Below are 16,138 nucleotides of genomic sequence, written 5' to 3' on the forward strand. Positions count from 1 at the left end.
AGATATTTCTAGATTTGTCTGGCAGGGCAGGAAGCCCAGAATAAAATTTAAAATATTAACTGATGTAAAGGAAAGAGGCGGATTTGCCCTGCCAGACCTTAAACTTTACTATGAATCAGCAGCATTCTGCTGGTTGAAAGACTGGCTGCTTCTTGAGAACACGGACATTTTGGATCTAGAAGGTTTTAACAATGTTTTTGGGTGGCATGCATATTTGTGGTACGACAAGGTTAAAGCACATAAAGCATTTAAAAACCATATTGTCAGGAAAGCATTGTTCAATGTCTGGATAAGATACAAAGACTTACTGGAAAATAAAACCCCAAGGTGGTTGTCACCAATGGAAGCGAAGGCTCAGAAAAAGCTCAATATGGAGGCCAAATGGCCGAAATATTGGGAAATACTGGAACAAGAAGGAGATAAATTGAAATTGCAGAGTTTTGAGAAATTAAAAGATAAAGTGCAAGATTGGCTTCATTATTATCAAATAAGAGAGGCCTATAATTTGGATTAAAAAAATGGCTTCCAGGTGGAAAAATCAAAATTGGAAACAGAATTGTTAGATCCCAAAACTAAGATACTTTCAAGAATGAATAATTTGCTGCTAAAATGGAATACGCAGGATGAAACGGTTAAATCTCCTATGATCAAATGGGCACAAGATAGTGGTCACAACATTATGTTTGCTGACTGGGAACAGTTGAAATTTACGGCATGTAATGCCTTAAGAGAGAATATTATGAAAATGATATATAGGTGGTATATGACACCAGTCAAGCTTGCAAAAATATATCATTTGCCCGATAATAAATGTTGGAAATGTAAAGAGAATGAAGGTACATTTTTTCACCTTTGGTGGACGTGCCCAAAGATTAAGGCTTTCTGGGAGATGATCTATAATGAAATGAAAAAGGTATTTAAATATACTTTCCTGAAGAAACCAGAGGCCTTTCTCCTGGGCATAGTCGGCCAATTGGTGCCAAAGAAGGACAGAACTTTCTTTATGTACGCAACAATAGCAGCAAGAATACTGATTGCAAAGTATTGGAAGACACAAGATTTACCCACCCTGGACGAGTGGCAGATGAAGGTGATGGACTATATGGAATTGGCGGAAATGACTGGCAGAATCCGAGACCTGGGAGAAGAGTTGGTGGAAGAAGACTGGAAGAAATTTAAAGACTATCTGCAGAAACACTGTAAAATTAATGAATGTTAAATTGATGTTGGATTGAAAATAAGCGGCATTAGCAACAAAGTTAACAAGAGTATGCAAAATTGAATTGATAATGGATGAAAATATAGAGTTATAATATGTTAAGATACAGAGTTAAGATAAACGAAAGAGGGTAAGGATTTGCTGATTTGATTACTTAAATGGGAATACAAAAAGGGGAGGTGTGAGGAGGCCAAGGAAATAAGATAATGAGTTAGGGTTACAAAAAATGGATTTGTTTTTATTCTTCTTTTTTCTTTTTCATGTATTTTTCTATGTTTTTTTTGTATTTCTTTCTTTTTATATGACCTTTTTAAATTTATGTTTTTGTAAAACTTCAATAAATATTGTCAGGGAATCAGGAGCAGGAGCAATGGGGAGAGAGAAATGGGAGAGCGAAGGGGAAGAATCCGAGGGCAGCGTAGGGGAGTATGACAGTGGCCCGAGAGATTCCATGAGCTTCTCCAGCGAATCAGAAGATTCCCAGAAGGGGGCGCCGATGGTCAGGGCAAGGGGGGTCCCAGGGGGGACGCACCAGAAACAAGGAGCCAGAGGGGAACCCCAAAACAGCAGTGGAGGATCGGAACCAGTTTCCCCACCAGAGCGTAGTGGGGGGGAAGAGTCACATGTGTCAGGGCCAGCGTCTCCTCCAGAGAGGGAGTCAGGGCTGACCACGCCTCCATCGGAGAGTGGAGGAACGAAAGGGAGGTCAGTTGCAGCTAGCCCCCCCGAAGGGGGAAGCAGTGACAGCAGCAGTGAAACGGTCAGGAGGAAAGCTGCTGGCTGGGCGCGCGCGCCAAGTTCAAATGTGCAGGCGCGCGGGACAGCAGGAGACCCGGATGGGGAACCAGCTCCTATAGCCCGCCGGAGGGAGGGAGACGGCTCAGGGGAATCAGCCTCAGAGGAGGCTAGAAGGGGCGAGACCCCGGCGGGCAGGCGGACCCAGAGGAGGAAAGAGCAGCGGAAAAGGTGGAGCAAGGCTAGAATCTTAAATTGGTGTCAAGGGGGAGGAGACTCAGACGGAGCATCAGCGGTCTGACAGTTGAGACGTAGAGCTGCGCGCTGCGGCTCTGGAAGTGAAACTGAACTTCAATAAAGACTTTTGTACTTAACAACGAAGCAGCGTTGGTCCTTTGTGAGCTGGGACCTAGGGTAGCTCTGACAAATATCTTTTTAAAAAACAAACAAACAAACACGGTTCCATGGGTGATTCTGAGTCAACTTCCTGGGACAGTGTATTGCTGTACATTGTCTCTAAATTTAGTGTTGTATATTGTTTTAATTGTCTGTTTTAACCATATTTGCACAGCAGTTTTTAACGTTGTGAGTGTCCTCTACTTAAGAGGCTTCTACTCTGCAGCCTCTTATAGTTGTTTTATCTGCGAGTTTTTTAGTTCTTATGCTCTTACAGTTGTTTTAACTGTGTGTCTTTGTTGGTTTTTAGCTCTTATCTGTTTTAATTATTAGTTTTTTATCCACCCATTATCTGTGTTTAATCTTGTATTTTATTCGGATGTTTTATGCCTGTTTCCTTGTCCTCATTTGCCCTAACAATTATCGGTCAAAAATCCCAACTGCTATTTTATCTATATGCTTTTCTTAATCCTGGTCTATGACCGTAATAAAGTTCATTCATTCATTGATTCATTCATCCTGAAGCACAGTTCTTAACCCGAGGTACTATTTCTGGGTTAGCAGAGTTTGTAACTTGAAGTGTCTGTAACCCGAGGTACCACTGTATAGTACAGAATAGACTCCCAAGGGCAACAAGCAAAAAAATTGAAAAACTAAACTCCCCTATACAATGATGGAGATGCAACAATCAATCAACAAAGCGAAGTCAGGAAAGTCACCAGGTACAGATGGCTTATCTGCCATGTTCTACAAGAAATTAGAAAATGTATTGTCAGAACCGATGAAAACAGACATGAACAGAATTTTTTTTAAAGGGAAAATACTGAAGTCATGGGAAGAAGCTTTTATCATTTCAATACCCAAACAAGGAATGGACCCAATGCTGATTAAAAATTATAGGCGAATATCATTATTAAAAAATGATTATAAAATATTCGCTGACATCCTGGCCAACAGACTCAAAAGAATACTTAACAAAATTGTACGCAAAGACCAGGAGGCTTCTTACCAGGCAGACACATGTGCAACAATATCATGAATGTAATTGATATTTTAGAGTATTTGGAGAAAAAAACTGATAAAAAAGCAATTTTGATGCCGAAAAAGCTTTCGATAATATATCCTGGAATTATATGAAAAAAACTCTAGAACTTACAGGACTCTGGGAAAATTTCAGCAGAGGCAGTGAGGCAATACATCAAGACCAGAGAGCAAAGTTGATTTTAAATAATTAAGTAACAGAAGAATTCAAGATAAGTAAGGGGACCAGACAAGGCTGCCCTTGTCACCTCTACTGTTTATTATGGTGCTAGAATCACTAGCGATCACAATAAGGAAAGACCCAGAAATAAAAGGAATAGTAGTATGAAAGAAATCACATAAAATAAAGGCCTTTGCTAATGATTTGATAATAACTACTGAAAACCCTGAAGAAAGTGTAAAAAATGTTAGAAAGAACTCTTGAATTTGGAAATGTGGCAGGATTTAAAATAAACAAAAACAAAACTAGTATGTTAGCAAAGAACATGTCTATACAAGAAAAAGAAGAACTACAAACAATTTCAGGACTAACGATAGTAAATAAGGCTAAATACTTGGGAATTTGGTTAACAAATAAAAATAGTAATTTATTCAATGATAATTATTTAAAAATCTGGAAAGAAATTAAAAAGGATATAGAAATCTGGACAAGGCTGAAACTATCATTCTGTGGTAGAATATCAGCAGTAAAAATGAAGGTGCTTCCCAAAATGATATTTTTATTCCAGATGACACCAGTGATTGTTTCAAATCTTGGCAAAAAGATCTATTGAGATTCATTGGCAGTACAAAAAAACTAAAATTAAACACAAATTATTAATAGATAGCAAAAATAGAGGTGGAATGGCTCTCCCTGACTTGAAATTGTATTATGATCCAACCTTTCTAAATTGGTTAAAAGAATGTAGACTTACTGGACTTAGAAGGTTTTGATAATCACTACAGGTGGCATGCATATTTGGGATATGAGAAGGTGAAAGTTCATAGAGGCTTCCTTAATCATATCATAAGGAAGCCTTTATATAAAGTATGGAAAAAATATAACGAACTACTAGAACTCAAAACTCCTTGGTGGCTATCTCCTTTGGAGGCTATAGCAGTTAAAAGGAAGAATATGGAAACGTTATGGGCTACATACAAAAATCTCTAAGAAGAAGAAGGCAACAAATTGAAATTGAAAAAATATGAGGAAATAAAACATTACCTGACAGGATGGATCCAAATACCACCAGCTAAACAAAGTGTTTAAGATAGATAATAATAATAAAAAAAGGTTTTGCAAGAGAAGAATCAACATTAGACAAAGAATTAATACAAAATAAGAAAAAAGTAATTTCTAGAATGTATGGAATTCTATTAGAATGGAAGGTTAAAGATGAGCAAGTGAAAGAAGCAATGATTAAGTGGGCAATGGATTTGGGCAAAACTATGGAATAAGGATTGGAGATTGACAGCTTGCTACTCAATAAAGGAAAATTTCCTAAAGATGTTTTATAGGGGGTATATAAGGTAAAGGGATCCCTAACAATTAAGTCCAGTCACAAACAACTCTAGGGTTGCAGCGCTCATCTCACTTTACAGGCCGAGGGAGCCAACATTTGTCCACTTCCGCAGACAGTTTTTCTGGGTCACATGGCCAGCATGATTAAGCAGCTTCTGGCGAAACCAGAGCAGCGCATGGAAACGCCGTTTACCTTCCCGCTGGAGCAATAGCTATTTATCTACTTGCACTTTTTTTTTTGCATGCTTTCGAACTGCTAGGTTGGCAGGAGCAGGGACCGAGCAACGGGAGCTCACCCCGTCGCGGGTATTCGCACCGCCGACCTTTCGATCAGCAAGCCCAGATGGCACAGTGGTTAACCCACAGTGCCACCCGCATCCCTAGGGGGTATATAACACCTAGCAAAATATTCAAAACGAACAAAATGAGATCTAAAATGTGCTGAAGGTGTAACCAGGCAGAAGGGACACTATTTCATATGTGATGAACCTGCAACAAAATGAAGAGCTTCTGGGACACTGCTTATGAGGAGTTGAAAAAAAAATTAAACAAACTTTATAAAGAAACCAGAAGCCTATATTACTCAGACATCCCAAATGAAAATAAGAGAATATTCCTTTACGCATCATCGGCAGCAAGAATATTAATTGCAAAAAATTGGAAAAGTGAAACACTACCAACAAAAAAAGAGTGGCAAGACAGATTATATTATTATCTTGAACTGGCAAAAATGACAGATACAATTAAGGGACAGTCTAACCAAAAATTTCAAAAAGAGTGGGTAATATACAGAGATTACTTAAAAAATCAGTGCCTGGACTTGCTTTGAGTAATTTTTGCAAAATGAATTATGGTCTACAAGCATAGTATATGGAGAAGGGTAGAAATGATGAAATGAGAAAGTAACAGTTTATCAAACACGAAACCAGAACCGCTTTGAGGAGGAAGGAAGCCTATTAGAATAGAAAAAAAATTGGAAAGAGAAAACAGGGCAACGTAAGTCCATACGTAAGAACTTTCGGATTTATGGCTATATGTTTGTCATTTGGTTTGTGTGTTTTTTAGTTTGTTTCTTAAGTGTCGTCATGTGTGTGCGTGTTATAATGAAAAGTTAGTAAAACACACACACACACACACATATATATATAAATTTGCCATAAGCTCACAATCACCACCTGGTGTCACATTTGTATAATGCACTTAAAACACACTTAAAATGTTACATTTGCAACTGTACAGCTGAGTCCTAAGTTATTTTGTGCAGATCACCACAGGAGGCAGCAACTTCCATTGCGCTGCACTGCAAGTCACATCTGCTGAACTTTCTGCCAATCAGCTTCCCTAGCATTATTACATGACAGGCAGCAGCCACTGTCCAGGGAGGTTCTACCCTTTATTACTTCTGCTAAAGTGAGGCAAGACATGAGTACAGCAGCACTCTTCCTACTTGTGAGACCCAGTAACTGGTACAAAATATTGAATGTTTAGTTTCATTCCACAGGTAGGCAGGACGGATAGCATCACTGACAAGACAAGTATGTGTGTGTACACATACGTATGCATGGGAAAATACTTTCCGTTTCCCTCTCTTTCCTGATCTTAAGCATCACCCAGGCTTCCCACCTGCTGGCAATAATGCAACTGCTTGCACCGCTCCTGCTCTGCTCCGTGTTCTCTCCCTCTGCAACCATCATAACTAGGCCCTATACCTGCACAACAGTCTCTTTTCTGTCCATATTCCATTCCATGGCCCCAATCAACAGGCATGGCCCCAAACACAGGCATTCCATTCCATGGCCCCAAACACAGGCATGCTGTGTTTTCATTTGATTCCCCACCGTGCCCCAATTTTCAAGCGTTAAATTCTTTGGTCTTTCCTCCCAAACTGCAGCACATCCCACAATAGCCAGTATTCCCTGTTACACCACCACCTTCCCCTTTTCATTCGCCTCCCCAAACAAACACTGCTTTGCGTCCCAATGTCTGTGTTGCCTTAAGTTCCAAAATAATGTTTTGTTTTTCAAAAACAAACCCATCCAATGGCCTAATTGTAAAAAATAGTTTATAAAGGTGTTTAGTCGGCTGGAGTTTACTGGGCTATTGCCAACTGATTTGTTTGGTTTTAATGTTGTTTTGTGGCAGTTAACCACATTGTTATAGTTGATATTATAAAGTGATGGTAACCCCCTACAAGAAATATTTATTTAGCTGTCAGGATAAAAATCTTGGAATAAAGAAACTTATTTATCTATCTATCATTATATACCACTACTCACACCAAAAATACATGACAGAGCAGTCATGAAATAGACATGCATGTCCTCACTCTGAGGTGACCTCTGCTGATCCAGGATTGCATGAAAAGCTAACATGAGAAACAACTATGAGTTTCCAGCACCCATGAGCTTAATGTGTGCCATGTACTGAACTAGCCTATGAGGCCAGAAGGATTTTGTGCAAAGCCCCCAAATCTGCTCCTCCTGTCCTACCAAAACACACTGGAGCCCATTGCACAGAGAGGCAGGCAGTGAGAAGAAAGAAAGCACTCAATGGAGATAGAGATTTATGAGAAGCAGGTGGCTGTGAAGGTGATCAGCCAGGAGGAGACTTGAGGGGGTGGATTGTAAGAAGAAACTTGGTAGTTTGTGGGGATAGACAATTATTCCCAAGTGCATCATGGAAACCGGTCACCCGGCCTGTACTCCACTGCTTAGCAGCAGGTAGGCTAGGGGGTGGGATGAAAGAAAGCAGGGCAGAACAAACAGAGCAGGGAGGCACCCCAATGATCCAGAGAAGCATCGGGATGCAGCAGGTTGGTTCCAGGAAAGCATCAGCTGGCGTGGGCAGGGCAGGGCAGGAGCACCTGGGATGTGTGTGTGCGTGCAGGGCAGTTACCTCTGGCTGGAAGCTGGCTTTTGCCCGCCGCTTCTGGCCACTCCCCTTGGCTCCCCGCCGCCCCACCTGCTTGATCCTGGTGGGCTTGCGGTTGCCGAAGGCGTTCCTCCTCCTCCTGACCTTCCAGCCCGCTGCCCCTTCCGGGCTGCTCCACTCCTCAGGAAGCAGCCGCTTCTGGGGAAGGGAAGAGAAGAAGGAGATACGAAGAGGAGCAAGCTGTGGAAGCGGCAGCAGCAAATGCAGAAAGTGGAGCCCCGTTCCCCAAAAAGCAAGCAGCGCCGCAGCTTGAGCCACTCTTTCCTGGACCATGATCCCAGCACAAGCCTTGCGAAGCCCCTTTCTGCATCTCCAAGCTTGCCACCTGCCAGCCCTGCCAGCCCCATCCCACAAGGCACATTCAAGGCATTAAAAAGCAAATCTTCCCCTCAGCCTCCCACAATCTGCTACAATGTTCAGACATGGACAGACCTAGGATCACAAAAGGGGCAAAACATTGAGGATTACAGGTCAGCACTGGGGTTCTTAGGTCAATTAGCATAAGCAAGAGAGCTGTAGGGAAGGGCCTTAAAAAACCAGAGCCTCAGTGATATTTCCAAAAACTGAGAAGCATTATTCAATGCCAAAGTTCCTGTTGCCATGTGTGTGTTTTTATTTATGGAAAGCAGGTTTCTAGCCCTCAGGGTTACAAAAATGTCAAAATTTTGCTGAAAACTTAGGGTTGGATCCAACTAAGTCATACTCAAAGTACACCCACTGACACAAATTTACTTTAATCACTTAAAGTACTTAAATTCCTCGCTCTAGGAATACTGGAGAATTTTCTCAGCTCAGAAAAATGTTTACAAAATTGCATTTCCCCTCAAGACTGCACACTTTAAGTGGAAATAAAATGATTTTTTTTATATTAAAAAAAATATCAGAAGGCGGGACACTACAGACTTATGACTGAACATGTGCAAAACTGGCATAGACCACAGTTAGGCTGACCCATCCAGCCTTACCACAATCCATGTTTCTCTGGTGACTTTCAGACAAAACCTCTAATTCTAGAAGAAGAAGAAGAAGAAGAAGAAGAAGAAGAAGAAGAAGAAGAAGAAGAAGAAATCCTCCCCAAACTGCACAAAGACACATGCACATTCTGTGAAACAAACAGAGCAAACATGCAGGTTTTCCAATGTGCATGATTTATATCATTATAAAGATGCCAAGTGGTTTAGTGTAAAGTTCCTGAGTTACCCAGCTAGGGATTAGAAGATAAGGAAACTTCAAGAGATGCTATAGAAGACTGGGGGGTGGGGGTGTCCCAAGGAGAATTTTCCTTTGCAACTTGCAGGTTGTGGGCAGGATTCACCTAGCAATCCCCAGCAGAAGCCCTGCACAAGGGCTGTCACTTGTGCAACTGGGCTTTCCCCGCCATGCCCCTCAAATTTGGATTGGGGCATGTGTGCTGGAAAACACCCCAAACAGCATCAGGGAAAGAAGAGGAATCATTCTGTCTGGCAAGATGAACACTTGCCACAGCGCAATGTCTCCCCACCCAACACACTCTTTGGTCTGTCTTCTACAGTACTTTTGAAGTTTTCTCCAATTCTTGCTATGCACTGGTATAGCTCTCCTGTCTGTGGTTTAGGGCTGTGCACAGACAAGACAGGAGGCAGAACAGGCCAGGACTGATGTTCAGATATGGGGGGGGCAAACAGAGCAATCCTAGCCAAGGACTGGTGAGCATCAAATGAGGCAAAGAGGATGTTTTGATACAGAATATAGGCCCTGGTTTAGAGTCAAGGAGACGACTGCCGAGCCCCAGCTTTACTAGAAAAATGCCAATAGGCCATGCTGTGTTTTTGGATTTCATGCAATATGCACGTGTCCATGTATCTTTTTGTAAGGTAAGGGTAAAAAGATAAAAGACCCCTAGACGGTTAAGTCCAGTCAAAGGCGACTATGGGGTTGCGGTGCTCATCTTGCTTTCGGGCCAAGGGAGCTAGTGTTTGTCCACAGCCAGTTTTCTGGATCATGTGGCCAGTAGGACTAAACTGCTTCTGGTGCAACGGAACACCATGATGTAAGCTAGAGCGCACAGAAATGCTGTTTATCTTCCAGCCACAGCGGTACCTATTTATCTACTTGCACTTGTGTGCTTTCGAACTGCTAGGTTGGCAGAAGCTGGGACAGAGCAACAGAAGCTCACCCTGTTGCGCAGATTCAAACCGCCAACCTTCCAATCGGCAAGCCTAAGAAGCTCAGTGATTTAGACCACAGCACCACCCGCATCCCTCCCTATATCTTTCTGTATCTCCCCATGGCAATACCTCTGTCCACGCAGTTCCCACCTCTCATTTCAACCACCTATAAAGATGGTGGAGTGCAAATCATGATGCTGTAAGCGCTCCCCACCCCCAAGTGCAGAATGCTGCAGTGGTACAGAATTCTGATTCCCAAGCCTCTGAAACATTCAGTTTGAATGCATCACGTTGTTTAGTCAAGAATCATAGAATCTTAGAGTTGGAAGGTACCACAAGGGTCATCTAGTCCAACCCCCTGCAATGCAAGAATCTCAATCTCAACGCATGACACATGGCCATCCAACCTCTGCTTTAAAATTTCCAGTGAAGGAGAGTCCATCACCTTTCAAGGGAGTCCTTTCCACTGTCAAACAGCTCTTACTGTCAGAAAGTTCTTCCTGGTGTTTAGTCAGAATCTACTTGTAACTTGAATGCTACCCTCCAGAGCAGGAGAAAACAAGCTTGTTCCCTCTTCCATGTCACATCCCTTAAGATATCTGAAGGTGGCTTACATATCTCCTCTCAGTCTCCTCTTTTCGAGGCTAAACATACCCAGCTCCTTCAACCGTTCCTCATCAGTTTTAGTCTACAGACCCTTGATCATCTTGGCTGCCCTCTGCACACATTCCAGTTTGTCAACATTCTACTTAAATTCTGGTGTCCAGCACTGGACACAGTATTCCAGGTGTTTGTCTGACCAAGGCAGAATAGAGTGGTACTTTTACTTACCTTGATCTGGATACTAGACTTCTGTTGATGCAGCCTAGAATAGAGTTAGCTTTTTTTGCTGCTGCATCATCACATTAAGCTTGTGGTCTACTAAGACCCTGAGATCCTTTTTCACAGGATCAGCCTTAATCACGCTCACTTCAGACTTGGTATCCCTTCACAAACCAGCAGGACAGGCAGATAGTCAAAGGCCATCAAGCACAACCATGTGTTGCAAGAGAAGACAGATTCTTCACATGTCCACACTTCCAAATCCAAACCACAGGAATGTACAAAGAGTGTTATGTCTCAGAGTTCAAGAGCCACACACACCCTGGAGGAGGCAAAAGACCCCACCCAGCATGAGAAGATAGTCAATGAGCCATATAGGGCTCCCCAAGAAGACCTCCCCCCCAAAAGGAAATTATTTTTGCCTGCTATTGTGCCATGATGCCAAAAAGTTTGTCATCCCCCCAAAACATTGTTCACTTTAAAAAAAAAAAGGGTTGTTATCAACACTTGTACAACAGGAATCTGCTGCTCCCCCAAAAGTATGTTCTATAGGATATCCAAACGCCCAGTGCAGATTCTGAAGGTGTCCGCAGGTGGGGGGGGGAGGCAAGTTCTATTGTGCAAGCAGAAGAACAGTACATTTTCTTTCTTTCTTGACTGCTCCCATAGGTCTATGCTGCGATTATGGGATGCCAAAAGGTATTTGTGACCCGCATCCTCAGGCACCCCAAAATGTGTTCCTTTTATTTAGTAAGTAGTCATCCCCTTCATGGATCACTGCCTTGCCGTGGTGAAGGGGCTTGAATAACTCAGAGAAGCTATGAACTATGCCGAGCAGGGCACCCAACGTGATCCACCTGGAGCAGGAACCGGCAAGCCACTCCAGTATCCCTGCCAAGAAAACTCCATGGACAAAGACAACAGGCATATAAAAGTCATGACGCTGGAAGATGAGCCCCTCAGGTCGGACGGCGTCCAACATGCTACTGAGGAAGAGCAGAGGACAAGTACAAGTAGATTCAGAGCTGATGAAGCGGCTGGGCCAAAGCCGAAAGGATGCTCAGTTGCGGATATGCCTGGAAGCGAAAGGAAAGTCCAATGCTGTAAAGAAAAATATTGCATAGGAACCTGGAATGTAAGAACCATGAACCTGGGTAAGTTGGATGTGGTCAAAAATGAGATGGCAAGAATAAATACTGACATCCTGGGCATCAGTGAACTAAAATGGATGGTGTCAGAGACTGCCTCTAGGTCCCGGCTCACAAAGGACCAACGCTAGCCGGTAGAACGGAATAAAGTCTTTATTGAAGTATAGTTTCCATTTCCACATCTTAGCGTGCGTCTCTACGTCTATTCCCTAGATCGGCGAAGTCCCATCTGAATCTCCGCCTCCTGTACACCAGTTCAAGACCCTAGCCTTGCTCCACCTTTTGCGTCTCTCCTTTCGCCTCTGGGTCCTACCACCCCCCGGGGTTCCTTCCTTCCTGGATGCCTCGGATGCGGACCCTTCGGATTCCTCCCCCTCCCTTCGGCGGGCTTTAGGACCTGGCTCCCTTTCCGGGCTGCTCATTGCGCCTCCCTCTGGTACATTTGAACTTGGCGCGCGCGCGCTGTCTCCGACCCTCCTCTCTACCGTTTCCTCGCTCTCTGACGCAGGCGTGGCTGCTGCCGGAGAGCTGCCTGTCGCTGGTGCCTGGAACTCCTCCCCCCTGCTGCTCTCTGGTGGAGTAGCTGGTCCGGATTTCCAGCTGCTGCTCTCTGAATCCCCTCTGGTCCCTTCTTCCTGGGGTGCCCCTCTTGGTAACCCCCCAGCTCTGCCCACGGGAGCCCCTTTCTGTGAATCCTCCGATTCGCTGGACAGACTTAGAGATCTCGGACGGCTATCATCGCTAACCTCTCCTTCCGATTCCTCGCCATCCGTTCCCTCTGCTCCTGAACCCCTGACATCCATCCCCCCCTCGAAGCCCCCCCTTCCCCCCTCCCCTCCTTCCGGTGTGGGTTCTGGGTGCTCCGTCGTGGCAGGGGTGAGTGCCGGATACAGTTCTTCCCTCGTGTCGTACATCACATCGGGCAGGTCTGGCTCGTCCTCCGTGCGCTCGTCGACGTCGATCTCCTCTGCTTCCATCTCCCTGCCTTCGTGTTCAAATCCCACGTCCTCCCCCAACACGTCCAGGTCCATCTCTCCCCCGTCCCCCTCTGAGGGTGATGCCTGCCAGGGACCCCCCAACCACTTCCTGCGCCACTGCTCCTCTGGTTGATTATCCCACCAATAGGAGCGGTCTGAGGCAGAACCCGAGGGTGAACCTTCCGGAGAGCGTATGTGTGGTGCCGTCTCCTCGTCCGAGTCGAACCCCTGGAACGTGCTGCCTGAAAGTGTGGGTGTGAAGAGCCAGTCATCGAAATACTCGGCTGGCATGGGCCTGTGTGGGAAAATGGCATGGAACTCTTCCTTGAGAAGAGGCTCGTCCAAGGCATAGCCCGGCACCCAACTGTTGGCGCTGGCCGGGGTATCCTCTCTGGCAAGAAGGTATTCTACTCCCTCTTCCCCCCATCTCGAGTCTAAAATCTCTGTGACTTCGTTGATGCGCTCCCCTCTTGGCGACCCCCTTTCCCTGGGTCCTTCTCTGGGCGGATCTGGTGCTGTGCCTGGCTCGTGAAATCTATGCGGTGCTTTGTAGGGCGTGAGCACCGATCTATGGAAGACCGGATGCATTCTGGAACCCTCCGGAAGCGCTAACCGGAAGGCCACTGGATTGACCTGTGCCTGGACTTGGTAAGGCCCTAGCTGCTTATGCCCTAGCTTCTTCTTGGCCAACGATCTGGTCGGCACTGCTTGCGCTGCTAACCAAACCCAGTCTCCCACCTGTATGTCTTCCCCTACTCTCCTGTGTCTGTCAGCCTGCAGTTTGTATGCGTGCTTTGCCAGTTCCAACTGCCTCCTAAGCTGTTCGTGGACTTCCTGCAACTCTGACGCTAATTCTTCCGCTGCCTGCGGCTCCCCCTCCCCCACTCTCTCTAAACCTGGGAAGGTTCTGGGATGCCTCCCGTTGTTGGCGAAGAACGGCGTCACCCCCGTCGACACGTGCTTCGTATTGTTGTAAGCGAACTCTGCGAGGGGCAGGTAGTCCACCCACGTGTTAGGCTGCTGATTGGCTTAGCATCTCAGGTACTGCTGCATGATGGCGTTGACCCTCTCCGCTTGTCCGTTGGTCTGCGGGTGTCTCGCCGACGCTAGATTGATCTTGACGTTCAGGATGCCCATCAACTTTTGCCAGAAGTTCGAGATGAACTGCCGCCCCCGGTCGGATAGAATAGATCGTGGCAGACCGTGGACCTTAAACACGTGGTCTATGAACAGTTTGGCGGTCTGTTCTGCCGTGGCCACCTTCGCACACGGAATGAAGTGTGCCATCTTGGTAAACATGTCCACCACCACAAGCACTGCCGTCTTTCCCCTCGAACCGGGCAGATCCGTGACAAAGTCCAGGGCCACCCGTTCCCACGGCTCAGACGGCGTCTGCAACGGTTCCAGCAATCCCGCCGGCGGTTTGTGCACTGACTTGGCCCTTTGGCAGGTGTCGCATCTCGAGACGTAATGCGCTACTTCCCCCCGCATCTTGGGCCACCAAAAGTCTCTGGTCACTAGTTCTACAGTCTTTTCTCTGCCAAAGTGCCCGGCAGTGGGGGCGTCGTGTAGCTGCTGCAGCACCCTCGCGCGGAGGTCATTCCCCGGCACGTAGAGTGCTCCCTTGCGGATGAGCAAACCGTCTCTGATCTGGAACTCGTCGTCCCTCACCGTGCCCTTGTGCACCTCCTCCATCTTGGCTAGCGCGAAGGGGTCCTCCCGCAACGCTCGACGTACGGCGTCCAGATCCACGGTCGCCGAGGCGCAAGCCCACGCTTCCGGTGCGAAAATGTGCTTGGCTGCCGACGGTGCCTCCTCCTCGAGGTATTGCGGCTTTCTGGACAAGGCATCCGCCATGATGTTGTTGTCACCCGGGATGTACTCTATCTTGAAGTCGAAGTCCGCGAAGAACTCTGCCCATCTAATGTGCCTCTGATTCAGGAACCTCGCCGTGCGCCAGTACTCTAGATTCTTGTGGTCCGTGCGGACCTGCACTGTGTGCCTGGCTCCGATAAGGAAGTGCCGCCACGCTTTGAACGCTGCATGGATGGCTAGCAACTCCCTGTCCCAGATGGTGTAATTCTGCTCCGACTTGCTGAGCTTCCTTGAGTAGAAGGCGCACGGCCTCCAGTCCCCCTGCTGGTCTTGTTGCAACAGTACAGCTCCCACGGCTCTGTCTGAGGCGTCCGTCTCCACCCTCATCGGTCTGCTGGGATTTACATGCAGCAGCTGCTCCTCGGAAGCGAAGAGACGCTTGAGTTTCCGAAAGGACTGCTCCGCCTCCTCCGTCCAGATAAACTTCTTCTTCTTGGAGCTGAGCGTGTCGGTGATGGCCGCCGTTTGCATAGCGAACCCCTTGATGAACTTGCGATAAAAGTTGGCAAAGCCGACAAACCGCTGGACTTCCTTCCTATTGCGCGGGCTTTTCCAGTCCAATACTGAGCGAACCTTGGCGCTGTCCATGGCGAGCCCCTTGTCCGACAGTTTATAGCCCAGGAAATCCACCTCCGTCACGTCGAACTGGCACTTCTCCAGCTTGGCGTACAGCCTGTGCTCCTTTAGTCTCCGCAGAACTTCCCTGACATCCCTCTCGTGCGCTTCTCGCGACTCAGAAAATATCAGGATGTCGTCCAGGAAGCATACGCATTTCTTGTAAAGGAGTCCCGCCAACACGTGATGCATAAAGGCTTGAAAACAGTGAGAGCCATTTTGTAATCCGAAGGGCATAACTCTGTATTCGTAGGTGCCCAGTGGTGTGAACATGGCCGTCTTCCACTCGTCGCCCTCCCGCACACGAATCAGGTTGTACGCGCCTCGCAGATCCAACTTGGTGAAAACGCGTCCTTTCCTTACCGTCGCGAGCAGGTCGTCTATTTTGGGCATGGGGAAGGACGAGGGCTTGGTTTTCGAGTTCAAAATTCGAAAGTCAACTACAAGCCTCTTCTGGGGCGTGTCTCGCTTCTTCACAAAGAATACTGGGCTGCCCCCTACAGCTTTCGACTCCCTAAGTTCCTGCAGTTCGTCCTCAGACATGGAATACAGTTTCCCTGTTGGCAGCGTTGCCCCCGGCAGGAGATCAATCTTGCAGTCATAGGGTCTGTGGGGGGGCAGTTTGTCCGCCTCCTTCTCGCAGAAGACCTCCAAAAACTCCTTGTACTTGTTGGGCACCGCTTGCACCATGCCTAGGTGTAGCTGCGGTGCATCCTCTCGCCCCTCTCCTT

General features: G+C 46.3%; 1 protein-coding gene across 33 annotated transcripts in view; it reads right to left on the reverse strand.

Moving 5' to 3' along the window:
* LOC310752224 (methyl-CpG-binding domain protein 1-like) overlaps nucleotides 1-16,138 on the reverse strand; it is a 149,551-nt gene that overhangs the window by 58,237 nt on the left and 75,176 nt on the right. For 19 of the 33 annotated variants that reach the window (XR_014542873.1, XR_014542874.1, XM_083592133.1 and 16 more), the window contains one exon: nucleotides 7,788-7,961. The exons of the other annotated variants lie outside the window; for them this stretch is intronic. Coding sequence is in view for 17 of the 19 variants with exons in the window: in XM_083592133.1 (XP_083448259.1) it covers nucleotides 7,788-7,961 (174 nt within the window). In the remaining 2 variants the exon portion in view is untranslated. The remainder of the gene's footprint in view (nucleotides 1-7,787; nucleotides 7,962-16,138) is intronic. 33 annotated transcript variants of the gene reach the window in all.

The sequence above is a fragment of the Podarcis filfolensis genome (assembly GCF_964270895.1).
Source record: "Podarcis filfolensis genome assembly, chromosome: 17".
In the NCBI taxonomy this organism is placed as follows: Eukaryota; Metazoa; Chordata; class Lepidosauria; order Squamata; family Lacertidae; genus Podarcis; species Podarcis filfolensis.